This window comes from Anser anser (genome assembly GCF_964211835.1).
Source record: "Anser anser genome assembly, chromosome: 5".
Lineage (NCBI taxonomy): Eukaryota > Metazoa > Chordata > Aves > Anseriformes > Anatidae > Anser > Anser anser.
Window position 1 is genome coordinate 45,574,195 of NC_139725.1, and position 22,083 is coordinate 45,596,277.

General features: G+C 34.2%; 1 protein-coding gene across 15 annotated transcripts in view; it reads right to left on the reverse strand.

Moving 5' to 3' along the window:
* Positions 1–22,083, reverse strand: part of CEP128 (centrosomal protein 128) — a 127,548-nt gene that overhangs the window by 72,458 nt on the left and 33,007 nt on the right. For all 15 annotated transcript variants that reach the window (XM_083839759.1, XM_083839768.1, XM_083839769.1 and 12 more), the window contains 5 exons: positions 20,804–20,936; positions 19,002–19,162; positions 9,068–9,418; positions 7,482–8,132; positions 2,964–3,128 (listed from right to left, as the gene is read on the reverse strand). In XM_083839759.1, coding sequence (XP_083695885.1) covers positions 2,964–3,128; positions 7,482–8,132; positions 9,068–9,418; positions 19,002–19,162; positions 20,804–20,936 — 1,461 coding nt within the window. The remainder of the gene's footprint in view (positions 1–2,963; positions 3,129–7,481; positions 8,133–9,067; positions 9,419–19,001; positions 19,163–20,803; positions 20,937–22,083) is intronic.

Below are 22,083 nucleotides of genomic sequence, written 5' to 3' on the forward strand. Positions count from 1 at the left end.
ACAGGACACAAAATCTTCTACTGATTCTTCTTATTCACCTGGAAGTCTCCTAATTGAAACCACACCAAATCCAAACCCAACAATCGCAGACCTCAATTTCAGAGTCAAAACTGGACATTCTCTCATGAAACTTTTTTTCATGAGTAGAAAAAGAGCCCACAATAAATACTCCTTTCATTTCCTAATCCTAGTACTCCTTTTGACACTAAGGTCATGACCCTAATACACCTTTTCATTTCCTGAACATTTCTCACATCCCCTTCTGACAACCCACACTCAACACAAGGAAATGGAACGCATTGCTACTACTTTATCTGCATTTACTTACAAAGGCTTCTTTGCTTAAAAATGATTCTGTCCTTAAAAGCTTCTCCATTCTTTTTCACGTTAAGCATAAAAGACCACCCCAGTCTAAAAGATGTATTTTTCTAGTACTACAAAAGTTGGAACTAGTTTTCAACTGACTGCAAAAGACTTCTACAGACACATTTCCTTAACAATAAATAGTATAGTGCTAAAATCCCAACGTAGACAAAACATATTTTGAATTGGAGTACTTTTTATTAGCCTGAAAAGTTGAACTTTTAAAGAACTTCCTGTTAGTTTAACAAAAGCAAGCTAAGAGAAAGGCCAGATTTCATATTCATGTCCTGTAAGTCTTGGAAGCACTATTTGAAAATTATATGAAAATAATTATTGTAATAATAGAAAAGTAATACGGTCTTTTGAATTCATAGGAAAATCTAATTTTAAAAAAAATAATTCATAACTGATCCTAAATATTTGCAGAAAAAGGAAAATGCAGGAGGTTGGAATATTACAGTAATTCAGTTAAACTTCTGTTCCAATATTTTTTAATCCATAGGCATTTCACTAGCAAACTATGAAAATAATAACTTATACAACAGATTTTGTACCCTGAACAGTTCTACCTAAACAAAATACACTAAATTTTGGGAATACAGTTATCACAACCAAAGAGTTGATGCAGCTAATAATACTAATGTACAGCAAAACCAGCAGCCTTCCTCACTGTTTTTAAAGGCTTTTAAGCAGCATTTCAGCATATAAATTAATGTAGTCAAATTCAGCATTTAATTCAGCAGGTTATCAATAAATTTAAAAAGTCTGATATCCTTCTCAGACTAGAAGTAAAAATTGGCAGAGAGCAAACTAAATTATGTCAAGAGTGTTTCATTCCATTCTTTCAAAAAAGAAGAAAACATTTTTTTCTCAGGGCCAATATTCACAACAAACAGTCATTATATGCTGAAGATAGAAGAAATATGACAAAAGGAGTTAACAGCATTTTGGAATAATCCCTTTACCTAAACTATACTCAAAATGAACTCATTAGATTTTAAGCTCAACTTCTAGGTGGTTTTTGTACACTTCGTTTATAGTAACAAAATATGAGTTGAAAATTAAATTGAAAAACCTGAACAGCCATAAGGGACCTACAATATCAATAGGCAACTGTTACCAGATTTAAATAGTTTGGAACTATTAACCCAATGAAACTTACACGTGCAATGGATGAATAAACCTCTTGTATCATTTTAAGATAAACACTTATATCACAGAATTAAATGTCACACAGATGAAAAAATAGTAATCTGACACAGAAGAATAAGCAGCTAGAGGCTCCATTTTTATTTTTTTTTATTTTTAATGAGGATAGAGTGCACAAAATATGTATATGTAAGCAATTTCCTGCAGAATGCTTTTTTTCTTTAATATTTTCTTGAATTTTAATTTAGGAAATGAACTTAAAACTGTCAAAGATGAGAAATAATCAATGCTGTCTTAATATGAATTAATCAAATACTGACAGATACTTTATACTGGAGAAGGTAAAACTTCATCCATGCACAGAAATACTCATCTGAGATCACAACATTGCAGAAAAAAATAAGATATAAAAATTGCATAAGGTAAAATACATTTGTGTTAAGAAAAACATTAAAAAGCAATGTTGTAGAACCAATCATGGAAACAAACAAACAAACAAAAAAAGAACTCAAGAAAGCAGTAAAAGGAGTTACAACATATAATGACTTCAGCAACTCTGAATTTATCACTAGATTTATTAAAAAAAGAAAAGCTGACAATTGCAGGTAGTGAAACTGCAAATTTATATTTGATAGTAATTATTAATAATAAGAACATTAAGCAACAAGAATGGCTTGCAGAGAGCATCCATCTCTAGAAATACAATGCCAGGATAAGAGAAGAATGTATATTTCCCTAAAAGCTTGCTGTGTTTAAAATATTCAAGCAGGAAATAATTTTTATCAAGATATTTAGAATTTATTTTACAGTGATTATCTGGCCTATCTAATTCAAATTTGCTCTAAATTATTCGTAACTTAACTGCAACTCCAGAGAATGTGACAAAAACTGGAAGAACTTAAATATTTGTTAGTTGCCCGTGTTAGAAGTATAGTATCACAGAATCACAGAATCATCTAGGTTGGAAGAGACCTCCAAGATCACCTAGTCCAACCTCTGACCTAACATTAACAAGTCCTCCACTAAACCATACCACTAAGTTCAACATCTAAACATCTTAAAGACCTCCAGGGATGGTGACTCAACCACTTCCCGGGGCAGCCCATTCCAATGCCTAACAACCCTTTCGATAAAGAAGTCCTTCCTAATATCCAGCCTAGGTACTTAAAATAGTACCTATATTCCTACTCTGATAAATTATTGATATAACTCACTGATAAATAGTATCAGGGTGTCTCTGGAGGGATACAATTCATGACTCAACCAAAGCACTTTTGCCTTGTTTGATTTGTGTGGAAACTTTGTACTACAGTATGACTGCATATATTCTTGAATGTGTATATGTATTCTTTGCATTTTAGATTCATCGCCTAATTCTTTAGTTCACAGTTTATTTTAGATATTTATCCTAAAGTTTAAATAAAGCTGAGAGACTGATGAATTATGTTTACCTTTTTCTCCAGTTCTTGTTTTACAAACTCACATTTTCGCCTGAGTTTTATATTTTCTTCTTCACTTTGGGTTAATTCTTCTGTCAATTTATCACATTCATTTTTTATCTTCTCCAGTTGTCGACATTGAGTCTTGACTATGCTTTTCTCTTCTACAAGTTCCATCTGGTGGTAACAGATGAACAGATGACAAAGTCACTACTATATGGGTTATTTTAAAATATTCCCAGACATTAGAGCTTTAAAACCACAGAACATGATCATGGAAGAATAATTATCTTTAATTTTTTACATTTAAGTTATATTAAATGCAATCACTTATCTGAACATGGAAAACATGTATCAAAAAATTTGAAGATAATGATCAACTCAAGAACACATAATGAAAATAAAATTATTGTACAGTGACTTAATATCACTTATTACTTGTTATTATTATGATTTATTAGTGCTGAGACAGAAGTTAAATGATATGGACTTTCCCTTTAAAGTGTAGAGCTTTCCCACATTTTACTAATAATGCAAATTTAGCTGCAAAACCAGATCAATCAGCTTAGAAGAATGTTGATGCTTGCCAGGTATGTTGTAAATTTCTGCAAGACACTGCAGCACCATACATCTTTTTAAAAGCAGTAAATAGAAATCTCAGATTCTGCATTTCAACTCTGCTACATTCATCAGCTGACATCACCTTAAAAAGTTCAGTATTTATGCAACTTTTCCATTACTGATATAATTTGGAATCAGAAACTCCAAAACTCATTTAATTGCAGGACCTAATACTAAATTTATATCTGCATGGAAATAACTTTAAAGATTTGGTTATTTTTTCATATCTAGAATTGCATGGGTTTAACGCTATTTATGAAGATATTACAGGTGAGAATGAAAAAAAAAAAAAAAAACTTCTAAGGGTCCTAAGAGCCCTAAGTAGTTAAGTGAACAAAACATTGGTTTCCAGTGGAAAACACGAGACCTGTCTTTCTAATTAAGAGGTTTGCTGCTCATTCAACTTACTGAAGCTGACAGATTTGAGAAATTCTCCAGAATATCTACAAAATACAAAAAAGTAAACAAAGCTAAGAAGAAAATTATACACACATAATATCATTATCCAAAACCAGCTTCGTATAAGGTGAATTGCAGATGCAGTTACACACAAAAATAAACCTGCAAAGTAAATTCCTTCTTGAGGAAAATCAAAAATTCTGTTCTTCTGATTAGACTATAAATAAGACTATACATATATATTTTATGGTGAAGAAGCATAAGAAAAGTTTTACAAGTTAATTTAGACTTAGGACACAAACACAAGCCTGCAGTGCTCAAAATATTTTCTGTGAATAAGTTTATAAAATCCTCTTTTCAGTTCCTACTAAAGATAGGCATATAATAAAATTTATACAGATGGAAACAATCCAAGAAACGGATTCCTCCTGTATATTATCTTTGAGACATAATGGTGAAAATTGTTATTAATTTCTAATATGGACAAGGCAAATGTGATCATAATTTAATTGATCTAGTTTTAAACCAATTTCCACTTCTGATTATTTTCAGGAAAAATAAAACTACACTCACTTGTTGAATTTTAGAAAAGTTAATTCAAAAAGAAAGACATATATATACACAATTTTATACGTATCTCTACATAATCATACACTAAATACGTAACTTGAAATTGCTGTCAGCCATGGGTAAATTTTATATTTCCTTATTCTAAAAATACATGGATGTTTTTAAAAGTAAATGAGGGCAGTTAGTAAAATTAGGGGACAGATTCAGGGCTTCTGAATGCACAGTGTTTGGGAACCACTAAGCAAACTACTTCATTTTCTCTACCTAGTTTACCTATCATTTTGAAAAAATTATAGACACTGTGACTCCTGTAGGAGTTCTAGCAGAAAGAGAAGTAAAAACTTTAGCACCAGAATCTCAGTACTGAGACAGTAAGATCCTTCTCAACACTGACATCTCATACGAAATGCTGAGTGCTTCTCCAGTTCTGCAGCGACATGCAATATCCCTATGCTACTGCCCCATTACATAAAAAATCCTTAACTACCCTATATTTTTTCTTTCTTTTCTTTTTTTTTCTGACTTTCTTGCAGAAGAGACAAGAGAGGGAAGAACTATAAAGGATCAAAAGGCACTTTCAACATCAAAATTCCTTCTCTAGTTCAGATTAGGCTTTGAGTCTTAAGAAATGTGTTCAATTTGCCCTTACCCCTACTACATGCCTCCCAACTGACTTTTATCTTTAAGACTTTGCCATTAACAACCTTTGGACAGGGTTATGTATATTTTTTCACAAAGACAGTTACAAGGGTCAGAGAAGGCTGACGTGTAAATAAAGTCAAGATTACCTATGTAACAGACAGTTGCTCACTGGGCATAAAAAACAGATGAAACTTTCTTTTAAATTTCCCTAAACTCTAATCCTAAAATCATAGTATTTAAATATACTTTGATAACTACCATGCAAAATTTACCTTAACTTGGAAGACAACTCTATCCATAAAACTGAAACCCAGTTTGGATTGTGAAACAGAGAAACAGGAGGAGGGCATACAGGTCTATCAACCTGCAGTCTTTCCATCGTCCAATGGAGTTGTTGGCATTTTGACTACTAGTGTTGTCCAAAGCTTGCCAGAGGGATGGTATTTGCAATTAAATGATGAGTTCAGACAAAAAGAAAGTCACCTGTACGACATATTCTTAACAGATTTTCCCAGGCAAGAGTGACTAGATATTTCATTGCTCTTACAATGTTTGAATCAAGAGACTATTTTGAATTATCACTGTGTACTTCTAAAAAAATAAAGTCGCCTACCCAAGTTATCTTATAAAATTCATTCCCCTTAATCCCTCCATTCCTCTGTTTCAGAGAGATGAAGCTGTAAAAAAAATGCATGTATATTAAGGATTCTGGTTAAGTCACAACTCTGTAAATGAAACAAGGAAGTGAATTCTCTAAAGATTCTGTTTAGGTACAAAAACCAGTATCAATATCAAGGTCCATCCTATACGACTGACTTTGCCTTCTATGCGGAACACATAGTCACAGTCAACTCATTTTTTGATTACTATCATCTAGAACATATTCCCCTTCCCTCCCCTTGACATTAAATGTACAGTCTTAATTGCATTTTCATTGTCAAAGAAAATTAATCATATTTGGATAGATCACTTAAATAACAATACTAGACACATTACAAATTAAGTCCCTAAAATGTTAAGCATTGCTGTCAAAATATTTTCTATTTTTAATGATCCTTCCACTAACAGCTACCTAGATTTTTTTACTATCTTCATTAAATGCAGTGCTTATGAAATATTATCAATTATATTATGATTGATATAATAACTAACCATCCCTTTCTAAGTAACATTAATTCATAATTGCCAAGATGCAGAAAATATGCATTTTGACTGACTCTGCATATTCGTGTGAAAAGAAATAGACTTGTTTATTTTACCTACGATGAAGTATACCATGAATCACTGAAGTTTTGATTAAGGATTTTATAGCTTTTTATGATTAAATTGGCAGAATTTTGATATGAGCAAATTTTAATTAAAAATATCTGATGGGACTGAGGGAGAAAGTGCATTTATACTGCTTCCGAAGCACATTCAAATTATATTGGTAATTTACAGCCTATCTGGAAAACTACTGCCTCCACTAATATGTCCTAATAATAATTTGTATATTCATAAAAAATACTATCTTACATATATATTTAATCATGCAATCAAACTGCTTCAATAACAGTGCAATGTTTAGCTTATACACAAGTTTTCATACAAGTGTTGACAATTAACTGTGCTATTTAGAGTGTCCATTTCAACTTAACTTCTTCAATTCTCTTTAGACCACTTAAGACACTGAAATACTTGTTTTCTTTCAAATGCAATAGCCTTGAATTATTAGCAAAGGATGTGAACTAAAGACATGAACTTGTTTCTTAATGAATAAAATGCTACACTTTCATAACTTACTGCACATGTAGTCACTTCCTTGAGGAATTATACAGAAATTAGAAATTCTAAAAAGCCTTCAAAATAGAAGGAGCTACAAAAATTTATCTTAACGAGATATATTATCACTGTTCACATTCTGAAAGTTCTTCCAGGTACACCAGCATTATGCAATTTAAACATTTACAAAAATGCACTATCCCTGAAATAATACAAGTTCTATAGTAGAACCATGAAAATAACTTGTTAAAACAGTAGTTTAAGAAGAAAGGATCAAATAATGTTAAAACTACAGCCTTACACATCTCCTCCTGTTCTGATCACTGACATACCTACTGTCATTACTTCCAAACTAATAGCTTTTTCCCTTAAACTATTATGAGATTACATTTTCGACCACTAATTTTAAACTTTTATGATAACCTGCAATAAAGTGTGTGTGTGTGTGTGTTAAATGTTTTACAGCCCATATTTCATTACTTTCATCACTCTATAGGAAGAAAATAGCTTACTTTTGGAATTATTCAGAATAAGTACCTTTAGCATTCTAATCTGAGCATCTGCATCATCCTTTTCTTGTTTAAGGAGTTTCATGAGCTCTTGAATGTTTCGTTCATGTTTGATTTTAACATTCTGTAACTCTGATCGAAGATCTGCTAACTCCTGTTGGTGAACTTCTCTTTCCATCTTCAACTGCCTGTTAGCTGAAGTCATCTCTTCATGCTTAGAGTCCTGTTGTTTCTGGAGATCTGAGAGGCTCTTATGTAATTCTTTTTTGACTTTCTCTTCTTCTGCTACTCTGTTTGTTAGTTCCACACGTATGGCACTCAGGTTTTTTACATCTGCTTGCATTTCTAAGAGTCTTTCCTGGTCTTTTTCATGAATTGAGTTGCTAGTTGCAAGTTCTTGCTCCAAGTGTTCCTTCTCAGCTTGCATTTGATTTTGTATACAGACTTGCTTTTTCAATTCATTCTCCAATTTATTTACAGTACCTTGAACTTCTTTAATCTCTTCTTCAAGGCACAACTGTTGCGATTTCATTTCATTCAGTTTTACTTCTTTGCAATGAAGTTGTTCTTCCTGCTGGGCCCTCTTTGTAAGTACCTCATTCAGCTCTTTCTGAAGGTTTTCTATTTGGTGTATAGCAGAGAGAAGTTGACTTCTGAGGTCATCCTTTTCTTTGAGGATCTAGGAAATACAAAAAATAAATCCAATGCCACCTAAAGTAATTAAAGAAAATTGTTGGAAACTAACATCTAAGGAACATGTAGGATACTCTGTTCTGCAAAAACACAATTCAAATTGCTTCAAATGAGCTCAGTTATTCAGTATATTAAATTTAGGTGCAGTACATTTATGATCTCAAAGTATACCTGTCCTTAAACATCCAAGATGCCTAAGCAGGGATGCTTTGGGTTAATACCCAGTTTCTCCCATCCTCTTGTCTGACTTAGATAGTCTTATTTGCAAATTTTTCAAGTAGCAGTACGGAACGAGAAAGGCAATACAGTAATGAAGAACAACATAAGGAAAACTACTGGCCATATATACCTTACCTATAGGTCTATTTTATAGCCTGGCTTGTTTTGCTTATTTTCTAAAATATTACATAATATTTTATTGCCTTTAAACTCTGAAACTACACTCTGAAGAGTTCATATGAAAGCTAAGGAATGAAGACTTTAAAATGAAAATCAGACACATTTAATAAAAACACTGCTGTTTTCCTAAAGAGCTTAATGGTGTGAGGTTTTGTGGTTTTTTTCCCCTCAACATTGATATCTCAGGTTTAAAAAAAATCTAGAAAATACTTGGATGGAAATATTTCACATTGCAAGTGCATGAGTTACTAAATCATAGAATCATATAAATTTAACAGAATGTGGTATTCTATGATTCTGTTGCACTCACCATTCCTGATTCTTACTTATCTCAATTTAACATGTAATTTTTTAAACACTGTCTACAGTACATTTACCACAAGTAACACAATTGCTACTACAGGGAAAAAAAAGGTAACGAGATCTTCCTGATGTATCATACACTACTGTATAAAAACATATTTAAAAGAAAAATTATTTATAAAAATAAATGGTAAGGTTACAAATAAGAGTCAATCTTACCTGATTATTCTTGTCCATCAGTTCATTGATAGTTTCATTTTGTTTTTCCACCTCACAATCTAGTTTCTTACATTTCAGCTTCCATTGTCGGATGGTTTCCTGTGCTCTCACCTTCAAATCTTCTCTTTTTTTCTCAGTCTCTAGCCTGAGTGCCTCTGAATGCCTGAATTCAGCGAGGTACCGTTCTGCTTCCTTGGTACTCTCTTCAGCTTGTTGAGCTAACTCAGCCAACTGGAGTTCAGTTTGCCTACGTCCATTCTCACATGCCTTGTAGCAACTCTGTATTTCCTTTAGTTGGTCTAGCATTTTTTGCTGTTGCTTCTCCCTGTTTTCCAGGTCAGATGTTAACACCTAGAATCATCAGAGCAAAATATGAAAATTTCATCCCTAAAGATATACGGTATGAAACCTTACTAAACTACATACAGCAATGCTTACATCACTTTTCTATCTAAAATATGAAGAGAGTAAAAGATCTCTGACTATCATGTTAGTACACAGAATCTCCTGCTCTGCGATGGTAAAGAATTTCACCTCTGGATATAAAATACATCAACATTAGCAAATATGCACGAGGGGAAAAAAATAACCTTGACATGACTATGCAAATATAAATGTGAATTTTAAGGTTTTATGTTTACTATTAACAAAAATAAGATTGATCTTTTCTAACAGGTTGCCCTTCATTCAGAAAAGGTAAGCAAGCACGGACCCAAAGCAGTTGAGGTAAGCTGAAAAATCGCAGCACACCAACTTTTCATGAAGCCTTCCCTACAAAACAAGGGGGATAGAGAAAGAGCAGGTCTCTACCCCCTTTACTTTCATATTTTCATAACTGGAATCCCAAATGCACCTGTACTTTTGAATTCCTATTGTGACATATGATATTTATATGTATATCTGTATGTTAACCTGCATGCAGTTGTCAAAATTCTGTCTGATCTATAAGAGTATTTAAAACATTAAATAAACAACTTTTCAGATACAGACTGCCGTGAAAAAAGGGAAAAAAACACCTTTTATTAAACTATATTTATAGTTTAACATAATCACAGAATCTTTAGGCGGGAAAAGACGTATAAGATCATCGGGTCCAACCATTAACCTAGTACTGCCAAGCCTACTGCTAAACCATGTGATCAGGTTACCAATAATTTTCCCAAACCTCCCTCAAGATGTGGTGCATGTGTTTATTCATACTGTGGGAACAGACATAAACAAGCACTATTTGTTGGAGGTGGTTTTTCTTCAGCATCTATAGTAACACATCTCAAACTTCACTGTCCACATATGCTGTGCTTAAGGGTCAATAAAAAGGACAGGCTGTGGTCCGGCCTTTTGGTTCCTTGGCAAATCCCAACACAACATTAGTTTCTAGGCATTCATTGAAAAGAAGGAGGAGAATTGATGGCAAGCACAGTTTTAGATAATACTTCTAACAGAACAGTTACAGGTAAGTAATGTCTTTGACATTTGTCATTATCTGTCTGCACACATCAGTGCTGATTTGAAGCAACCTTCCACTGCAACAAACATCTGTAAGTCCGAAAAATCCCTATGAAAGATAGGGCTTGACTGAATGACTTAATAATTTGTATGTCCCCCTATGTGCTCCGAAATAGATATAGAGGAAGATATATCATAGCCTATAGCTTTGTGTTCTAAGCTAATTTTAATGCCAGAATTATCCTACATGAGTTAACTTGAACATATTAATAGCTTTCTAGCAGCGCCTAATGTTTTCTTAAGGAATAATGTGGGGTTTTTTATCCTTAATCCTTAAGTATTTAAAAGTAGTTAAATAAGATTTTTTTTTTACTTTACATTTATTTCAAAAATTAAGATTTAAAGTTCTGAGTTAAGGTTAAAACATACCGTTAGATCTCCAAAATAAATACCAAATATTCCACATTTTTAAAATTGATATGCCAAGAGCAAATGCACCTTCTTCAAACTCTGATAGTTCGGTAACAAATGGTTACATTGGTACTTTAACATCCATACCATCATTTAATGAAAACTGTCCTGTAAGATGGTTCTGATTGGAAATAACAATCAAAAGGGCCAGTAGAGCATGCCTTGCTAAAGATGATACCCCTTTCAGACAACCACTGCTCAGAAAATGATTACTACTTTTTTGTGGAACTATACTACCAGCAGACAGTATATGGTTAATACAACACATCTAAAGTTCCATTAAACAAGCTAAACTATTATGAAATTTTAAAAGCCGAATTTTGATTTTATGGGAACGAAGATTGTTTTGATAGTAAGGAGTGATTATGTAAATTACTGTTGTCATTGGAAGAACATTGTACTTGGCAGTGGTAAGCTGTGAAAGCATGACCATACAGTTTCAATTCATAAGCATGACATTAGAACCTTAGCTTTTAGTTGTAAAGGTTGTTTAGAAGGAAATGAAAAGTAGTTGATAATTAAGCTGGATACATAGCATCACATTTTTCAATTTCAGGTTATTTTCAAAAACCATTAGATTTCATATTTAAAATTCAGAGTGCTGGAGCACCTCTCCTATGAAAAAAGGCTGAGAGAGCTGGGCATGTTCAGCCTGAAAAAGAGAAGGCTCCAGGGAGACCTCATTGCAGCCTTTCAGTAATCAAATGGGACTTGTAAAAAAGATGGAGATCAACTTTTTACATGGGCAGACAGTGATAGGACAAGGGGGAATGGTTTTAACCTAAAAGAGGGGAGATTTAGATTAGATGTTAGGAGGAAATTCTTCATGCAGAGGGTCATGAGGCACTGGAACACATTGCCCAGAGAAGCTGTGGATGCCCCATCCCTGGAGGTGTTCAAGGCCAGGTTGGATGGCAACTACAGCAACCTGATCTTAGGGGTGGCATACCAACCCAAGCCATTCTATTTTTTTTTAATAAATAGCATTTGCCTATTTTTCATAAGTTTGTCAAGTTCTTCAGTCCTGAAAGACATCCATTTTCACTTCAAATACAAAAACAAAATATCTTGCATAGAAGGTTTATATCTACATCCTACTGTGGAAGCACACACGGTCAGTCTCAACTATTCTCAACTATTAATAGCTGGAGTAAATAGGTGCCCCCTACTTCCCATCATGTTTAATATTTGCATAAAAACATCTGTAGGAGTCTCATTCCACAGTTTCCCTTCATCCTTCCTATCCTCAGTTTCCTTCCAGCCTTGGTTGCAGGGACACGAATACAATACATCACAAAATGCTGTCCTTAGTGTAAGGCACAGAGCTTGACTATTTGCTTTGCACAGCTGGTTTTGTGCACATTCTATGGCAGCTGTGGCCAGAGCAGTACTAAGTTCAGCATAGCCTGAAACCCAGATAGTGGCTGGTTCAAACACTTTGAGGACATTCTTGTATTATAATCGAGTGTGACACCACAGGATTTTCTTGCTGTGTTTTTGTTTGTTTAGGAGGTTGGATTTTTGTTGTTGTTGTTGTTGCACTGAGGGTGAAATACTGTGTTATCTGTGGGAAAGAAGCAGTCCTATGATACCACAACATCCAGAAGCTAAAGAAATTCATCCTTCAGAGCTGTGGGATTTGAAGGAACCAGTCAAAGAGAAAAAAAAAATCAGCCCTTACCACAGACCACACCTTAACATAACTCCTGGGTCCATTTAGATTTACAATGCCCAGAAACCTATTTGAGCTAGTCAAGTTACAGTTACAATAGATCTCATTTTCCACCTTTACTTTAGTAATATAAGGTTTATACGGTTTAATAAGGCTTAGCTCTTGAAGTCAGCAGGCTCATGTCCAAAGGAAGATGTCTGAAAATATCCTTGAGTTGTGTTACTGAGGCCTGGACAATGCCTCAGCATCACAGTCATGTGTGCATAGTGACAGGGGTTCTACCAGGCATGGCCATCTGCCTGAGCCTTGCATACTGCCTTTTTACTAGGGCATAAGAAGTTGGCAAAGTAATATTTACTTAACCCTTATAGACTATATCAAACTTTCACATTCCTGTCTTCCTTACCCTTGTAGGTAATTTAGAAATTAAATATTTTAAGGATTTGCACAAGACGGAAATATAGAGATGTGATTTATTTATTTAATATTCACCCAGCTTTCTCTCCCTCGTTTGTGACTGCAGCAAACAAGACTTAGATCATCTAAGAGAAAGGACAACAAATATCAGGAGGTTGCACTTACTGGAGAAAAAAAACAAAACACATTCCTTGGACATCTGAGTTTCTCTTCCAAGTAAATTACTAATTCTGTGATCCACAAAAACTTCTAGACAGATGAGAAATGCTGCCTTTATAGAATAGGGCCTCATATTCCAAGGAGTACCCCGTATCTTTGATGGCTCAAGGTTGGTCAACAGGAGACCTCAGTGCTCTGAATGTAATAGAAGCATGACCATGTTCCATGGCATGTATGGAGGTTCTCTTGACAGGAGCAGCCCATGGTATTTAGAACAGTTGCTTGTTAAATGTGTTCTGAAGATCTGTACAGGTTTGTTGTTCTGTTTTGCTTTTAAGTGTTTTCAGCATTGCTCTTACTATAGAAAAGCCTGATTTGGGCACATTATTGCTTCTCAGTCCTTACACAAAACAATTCTGGGTCCCAATTTTTCTAAGTTGACTAAATTTATTTCTGCATTTTCATTGATCTACTGCTTACAGAAGCAAGGGGAAAGTATTAGAATACTCATGTTAACACATTTGCCACCAAAATAATATCAAATAACCTCCCACCAGCACTAATATCTAAGGATTTTTATAAAAGGGAATTATTTCCCTGGAACACTTAAAAATTCATTACATTTAATTAATTGATCCTGGGGGTACAGCAAGTTAATGCTCTAGAGATCTGAATGCAAGCATTATTTTCAAAACTGATGAAACTTTGTATCATCCCTCAGATTGCAGCAGCACCATGAACACTTCAGTTGACAGACTCCGTCTAGAGATGATTCAGAAGAGAGGTGATCAACAAACTCAAAGATAGATGCAACATTTGCCCTGAGTAAAACAGTTGTGCTTAGTACTTCTAATTTACTGCATAACCAACATCCAAATATATAATCCATCTTTCAACTTTCACAAGAAATTGAAGGCAGCAGAGAAAGAGATCAACATTTTCCAGTTAGAACTAGTTATTTATCCAAAATGTAAACTAATCAACATAAGCTCTAAACACATGATTAGTGCAGTTCAAATTTCCAGTCCCTAGCTTGACTACATATATTGTATTTTTGACCTGCATTTTCAACAGCTCATTTAAAAATAATCACCACAAACTGCAAAAGAAATTCCAGTCTAGGTAAAGAAAATAAATCACATCACATATTCAGTGTAACATTCCTTAAAACTTTCATGAATACTTAAAATACAATTAAGGATCATTCATTTCGTACAATTTGCCGTAATTCAAGTTAATGCCTTAGACGAGTTATGATGTGCAAACATTCTATAATGATAATACAATAAAACACATTTCACCCCAACCGCACTAATTATGTTGATCACCTAAAGTAGATCCATATATAGTGTTCTCTTTTTCTATAATGGGTCTCAGCAGTACAGTCACCAGTTTCTAACACTACGTAATCATACTGCTTGTCATTCGTATTGTTTTCAACAATGTTATCTAAATCGTGCACCTAATTATTTCTCTTACCAATTTTTTACAGAATACAGGGCTCAAATATTTCTTCACAATCTGATCTGCATCTCTTACTAAAACATAATGTATCTGACCATGAAGAATCATTGATCCAGGAGGTTTAGATCTTTTATACAAACACCAGTTCTATGAATTGAAAAATCAAAGATGCATATGGTCAATCAGTCTAGAAATGTATTCTTTCAGTAAAAGGTATATTGTACAAAATCAACTGGTTAAAGAGGTACCTTTTCCATACGTTCCCTAAGTATGAACTGCTACTGATTCTGATCGTTAATAGTTTATATAAAGATACAGCTGAAACATCTTAAATTTTTAGGTTGATTTGTGATTTTGAATCAATTTTTAAAAGTACATATGCTAGTCACTTTTAATAAAGTTTCTGTAGCACTACTTCAATGTTTAAAAACCATTTGACACAGCAATACAGGCTAGTCTATGCCAAAGGTATGGATTTCTCATATTTTGTGAGAATTTCTGTTTGAGTTTATAAAAGTGGGTTATGCTTATTGGTTTCAGGTATCTTAGCTGACCTGTAAAATTAAAATTGGCTAATAGTGTCATCTTCAGTGAAAGAAAAGCCATAAAAGAAATTTTAATAAGGCTAAGAATTTATATCAATCTTCATAAGATTAGAAGATTTCTATTATTCATATCTTAATTAAACAAATCAATGTTTCTCCCTCAGAAAACTTGAAATATTTTTAACAAACTGACTGCCTGCTGTTACACTCTACTGGACAATACTGGAAGACTCCATTGACCCAATTAGAATTAGAGAAATCTTCAGTAAATCAAAGGATTTCACAAGCATAAAGAGTCCATATAAGCTTATGGAGAAACTAGCTTATTGTATCTTTACAATTTGCATACACTGTTTAATTCTTATCCATAATAGTCAAGTTGAACCAAGTTCTCTGTTAGTTCCATACAGAAAAATATATTTAAAATAATGACATACATTTCCAAGTTCTTACAGAAGGATCCTCAGGTACACTACAATAATTGAAATTTAAATTTTCTCTATTAAATTTAGAAAACTAAAGATTGAACTCACTTCTAAACATGAAATTATAATCACATTCTTAAACTTTCTCATCCAGTCCATTTTATATCATATTGTGATTTTATGGCAACAGGGACTAAGTGTACAGCACAACTCAAATTCTTTAAAACAATAACATTTAAATAAATCAAAAGAAATTTCTAATATCACATGTACACCAGAGGCAAATACAGTCACATCCTCCCCACTAACCAAAGATAAGTTACACTCAATTCAAACATGACTAGTCACTTCCAACTGGGAATCAGACTATCTGATAGGAGCAGCTGTTAGAACGGACTTGACAAAATGCTTTGTTAGTACATAAGTTTAGAAATTCACATCCTTGTATTCCTTGATGTTTCATTAAAAGAAAAAAACCTAGCTATTTTCCTGTTGCTGCCTCTGTAGGAGAGTGGCAGTGGGAAGCAGATAAGAAGTACAAAGTATTTTCTGTTGAGATAATCAGGGAAGTCTGATTTCTAACTTGCAGCAATGACAATGACCCTGACTTAGCCCTCTTCCATCAGTATTTTCACAGAGCAGGAAATTAGTATTAGAACATCATTCAGACTCTTAAAAAACCATGTTTTACAAACAGAATTTAAAAGATGTTTTTCTATTTGTTTGTATCCTACTAACTCCCCCCACCCAAGTAACTGGAATTTCTCAGACCATAGAAATTTTTTTAAATATTTAAAAATAAAAACCAAATTTAAAAAAATTAAAATAAAGATAATAAAAATTAATTTAAAAAAATTAAAAATCAGCATGCTTCACATTAGTGAAGGTACATTAGAGGTATATTGGTCAGCCAGAACACAAATGCTGAGGGGCATCAGAAATGCATTCTGATTGCTGTTTTCTCTTGGGGGCAGCCTAGATCTTCTGAAAGCCTTTTTAACAGCCAACTTACACAAAGTGTGTAAGAACTTATTTTGAGACTAAATTTTTTTCCTAACACAACTTGAGGTATTTGTTTGATTTAAATTAGTACAGAAGTTGACAACAGAACGGTAGAAAACCAGCCAAAAGTAAACGGAATAGTGTAGGCCTGTAAATCTATGATAACGCACAAAAAGTAGCTCCCACTTTTGAATTTCCAAAGTGATACAACATTATTTCAAAGAGCAATACCTTCATTAGAAAAATATACACAAAATACAATACCTCTGGGTTACTAAATACCTCAATACAACAAACATTAAGTGCTCAACTACTGAAATTCCTCATTGGGTTCTAAAAATATCCTCATTTTTTCTGACAATCACTAAAAGACAGTAGAGAACACTTACTGTCCAGGGATTTCACTACAATAACAAATCTAGACAGGAACCAAAACCACAGAAATGTCCTGTCTTATAAAGGCTGCCACCTCTTACATCTTAATGTTTAAGTTAACAGTCTCCCAACTGAATTCCGGTGACATAGACGCTGTTATTCTTTGTACAAAGAAGAAGAGAGACATTTGGGTTGAAAGGGGACCTTTAAAGATCACCTAGCTCCAACACCCCTGTCCTCATCCCTAGGTAGGGACACCTTCCACTAGGTCAGGTTGTTCAAAGTCTTGTCAAACCTGACTTTGAACATTTCTAGTGAAGAGCATCCATTCTGGGCAACCTGTTCCAGGTATCTAACCATCCTCACAGTAAAGAATTTCTTCCTAATGTCTAATCAAAATCTACCCTCTTTCTTTAAAACCATCAACCCTTGTACTATCACTACATATCCTTATAAAGAGATTCTCCCCATCCTGAAACCCCAAGAGTAGTTCCCCTTTATGTATTGGAAGGCTGCAATAAGGTTTCCATAGAACTTTCTCTTCTCTAGACTAAACAACTCCAACTCTCTTAGCTTCTCATCACATAGGAGATGTGCTCCAGCCCTCTGATCATTTTTGTGGTCCTCCTCTGGTCTCGCTCCAACAGGTCCATGTCTCTCGTGTTGGAGGCCCAAGAGCTGTATGCAGTACTCCAGGTGGGGTTTCATGAGAGCAGAGCAGAGGAGGAGAATTACCTCCCTCAACTTGCTGGTCACACTTGATGCAGCACAGGATATGCATGATTTCTAGGCTTCAAACACACATTGCCAACTCATCCACCAGTACCCCCAAGTCTTCTGCAGGGCTGTTTTCAATTCATTTACCACCCAGACTGTATCTGTGCTTAGGATTGCCTCAACCAAGTTACAGGACCTTGCACTTGGCCTTGTTGAAGTGCATGAGTCTCACAAGGGCCCAACTCTTGAGCCTGTGAAGGTCCCTCTGGATGGCATCCCTTCCCTCCAGTTTGCCAACTGCACCACTCAGCTTGGTGCCATCTACAAACTTGCTGAGGGTGCACTCAGTCCACGTCACTGATGAAGATATTAAACAGTACTGGTCCCAGAACAGACCCTTGAGGGACATCACTCATCACTGGTCTCCAACATGGACATTAAGCTGTTGATCCCAACTCTTTGGATGTGGTCATCCAGCCAATTCCTTGTCCAGCAAATGGTCCATCCATCATACCCATGTCCGAACAATTTAGAGGAAAGGATGTTATGTGAGACCATATCAAATCACAGTCACGGAACGGTTTCAGTTGGAAGGGACCTTTAAAGATCACCTAATTCCAACCCCCCTGACATTGAAAAGGATACCTTCCACTAAATCAGGTTGCTGAAGTCCCCATCCAACCTGACCTTGAACACTTCCAGGGAGGGGGCATCCACAACCTCTCTGGACAACCACCCCCAAACATTGTGTGTGTTTGCCATAAATAAGTATGCTAATAATTATTACTATCACTGCATCACATCTAATAGTGAAAAAAGAGAAGTTACAAACTGTTTTTTTTTACTGTACTTCACCATTTCATAGAACAAGGGATTCCAGTTTGTTTGGAATTACTCTTGATAGAATGGAGGCTAAGCAAGTAAAAACTAATTTATGAAACTAATTCCACAAACCACTATTAATGGCAACTGATGACAAAATCAGATCACCTTTATTTGGACATCATAAAAAGACAAATAATACAAACCATGAATTCAGGGGCAACAGTAAATACTTTCTTTCTTTGGTTTATTAAAGAGGTGGGAGAAAAAAAACTTCTGCAAGCTCAGATCACCTTTCAATGTTATTCATAGAATAAACTCAATAGGGCATGACAGTCACTCAATTTTAAAGGTTGCTCCCTAATCTGGTATATCACATATCTTAAAGATATGGGAAATGACTTACAAAGAAAACTTACCTCTATGCGTGTTAGAAGCTGTGCCTTCTCCTTGTCCTTATGCTCTATGCATCTCTTTAACTCTTCTACCTCTGACATTACCGCATTATGATTCAGCTTTGCTTTAAGCTCCAAAATATGTTTCTCCAGTTCTTGCTTTTCTTTCTCATATCTTTCAGCAACTATAAAACAGTGGGAACAGAACAATATGCCCAGCAGAAATACGAACTTCTGGAAAATTACTTTTTTCACTCATTTCTCTTTTGGCAATTTTCTTCTTTACATGCGACTATTATACAGCTACTGATTTTATTTGAAGTATCTGTGAAAAATGGCTATAGTTATATCATAACCTTCCACTGAATGACACAGTATTTTTGGGCCTTATTATTATCCAGTTATTTTAGAGGGGTTCCCTCCCATATCCCCCCTGCCTTTTACTGGAGAAAAAAAAAGGAAGAAACTACTGGGGATGTTCAGGTGAAAATGAAAATTTTCCACAAATTTCAAGGCCAAGGTTTTATCCCATCAATGTGACTTCCAAGTCAGGAGGTGTTACTATCTGTGAATTATATGTTTCAATACTACAGAAGAAGTTCCTGATGAGAATAAGCTGTAAATATCCTCAGCCAGAAATTCAAAGGTTAGTAGTTGTTTATGGCTAAAGGAGGCAAAAAAAAGTCTGTATTCTTTGCATGCGTCTTTAAAGAAAAAGAAATAATGCAGTAAGGAAAAACAATTGCTTTAATTTTCATTTCTTGCGTGTATCTCTTAATAACTCCAAGTACATATTTTTTCATGTTTTTACACAGCACTTTTTATAAAACAAACGGAAAAATAAAATATGCTTTCAAGACAAGCTAAACAAGAAAAACAGTTACAAATAAATTTCCTTTTAAGCAGATACACTAACATCCAAGTGACTGAACAGAAGAAACTATTAAAATGACTATCCTGTATTACAGCTCTGAACCTAAGCCACATACCATTTTCCAGGACTCTGGATGAGATTTGTTAAAAAAGGGAGTCAGAGTCCTGTTTTAATAATCAAGATAATTCAATAGCTGAAGTCATTAACCAAACCAATTAAACAATTAAACCACTAAGACACTGTACTAGTGCTACTCAAGATAATAGAGGAATACTGACTCCATTTCCTTGTTAATGAGGAGAAAGACAAAGAGGTTCTCCAATGCATTTTGATTACATTTGAAAAGTTTAAATACAGATAGATATCTAATAATATAGTCCTCATTAAAGCTGTAATTTAATTCACCATTACATGCTGAAATTTTTTAATGAATTTTTCTTCTAAATATCATGGTTCCATCTCTAAAATTCTCACAAACTGCAATTAGAAGCCCTGGACTGAACAATACTTGCATTTATAAATACTCTGGAATATGTTGTTACTCATTAGAAATTCTACCAGAAGTTCAGCAGCTTGTCTATAACCAGCTACGTAATCGACTTCTGTTATGATTTTCAAGATGTCAGGATTTAAACTGCAAATGGACTGAAACATAGAATTTCAGAAAAATTAGTATTTAGAAATTGTGTAAACATACCATCCACTCTCCTTTAATTCTCTGTAATACACTTCATTTGTTTTAACCACACAAATCAAGGTATTTCATCCTAAATTTTAACTGTCATTGATATTTATTTGTTAAATATTCAGGCACCGGTACTTATTAACTTAAAGCTGAGAACTTCATCAGCTATTTTAGTTGAAACAGTAAAGGAACTGAAACTTCAATGACAGAATTAATGTCCAGGTTAACTAATTTGCAGGCATCTAGTGCAAAATTTGAGAGCTGTACCTGTTCTAACTCTCCTTTCATCTTCTTGCACATCCTGGGAGCTCTGGCGGTGCACAGCAACATGTGAAATTTGACGTTGCAACTCTACACGATCTTCTTCTGCTCTCAGAAGTTGGGAACGAAGATCCTCAATCTAAAACACATGTAGAAATATCAATTTTTTAACAAAAAACAGAGTGAAGGAGTAAACAGGATATTTTTATTAAATTGTAAAAGAAAAGAGACTGTACAAATAATATTTACAAATAAATTTCAAGAGTGCTGCAGATGGTAAACGATAGACAAATGACGTAGTTCCTAGCTATAGGCCAGAAAGTGTTTATTCAATCAAAACGAATGATTTTAGTCTTTTATGTTGACCATGGCTGAGCATCAATTTCTTTAGATTAAAAATAATAATACCATTTTATGTGTTTCAGTTGACTTTCTACACTGTTAGTGAAGATATCTATGTAAGTGTAATAAGTAATATACTTTATGTAAATTCTTCTCATTAAAAATACATTATTGATATTCTCAGGAAACATACAGGGGGGTTACATATTTATTTTTTATTATATACAGTCTAATACTTGCAACAATTACATTGCATATGGGAAAATAAAGGAAACAGACACAATTTAGCATGAATTGAAGGAAAATAACTCATATTACCCGTATGTGTTACAGTATGTATGTATGTCATGCACAATGAGTTAAATTCAAAACAGTAATATAGCCATCTCAATTTTTTTCTAAATACACAAGTGAAACAACTATTTCTAACAGGTAAGTACACAACTTGCTCCTTCCCTATCTATTTCAATATTCTTCTTCAGCTCCTCTGAAAGAAGGATGGGCTAGAAACATTTAGGAAAAAGGACATTTTTCTAATGCTATAATCCAAGTTCCTGCATCTTCTAAATTCAATCATATGTGCATTAGTAGGTATTGTTTAGAATACATTTTTGATTGTTTTCCCGATGTTTGTCTTCCCCGCCCCCCCCCCCCCATATGAGAGCACGCAATACATCTATGTCACTGGTTTATCTGAAGTCATGCAATTTGTATAATAATAATAATTACTAATACAGGAGTTGTTTTAAAGCACACTCTGAAGGGTATTTACAAATACTGTTTATGTATGTAAGAAGTACCATAACTGCTACTACTGTTCTTATTATTAATACATGAACATATATGCAAGAAGGTCTGGAAAAGAGAAAAAGTATCAAGAGCAATCAGTCTCAGTCTCTTTTAGACTCAAACCTTTCTTTCTGTATCTCCTTCTCAAAGCAATG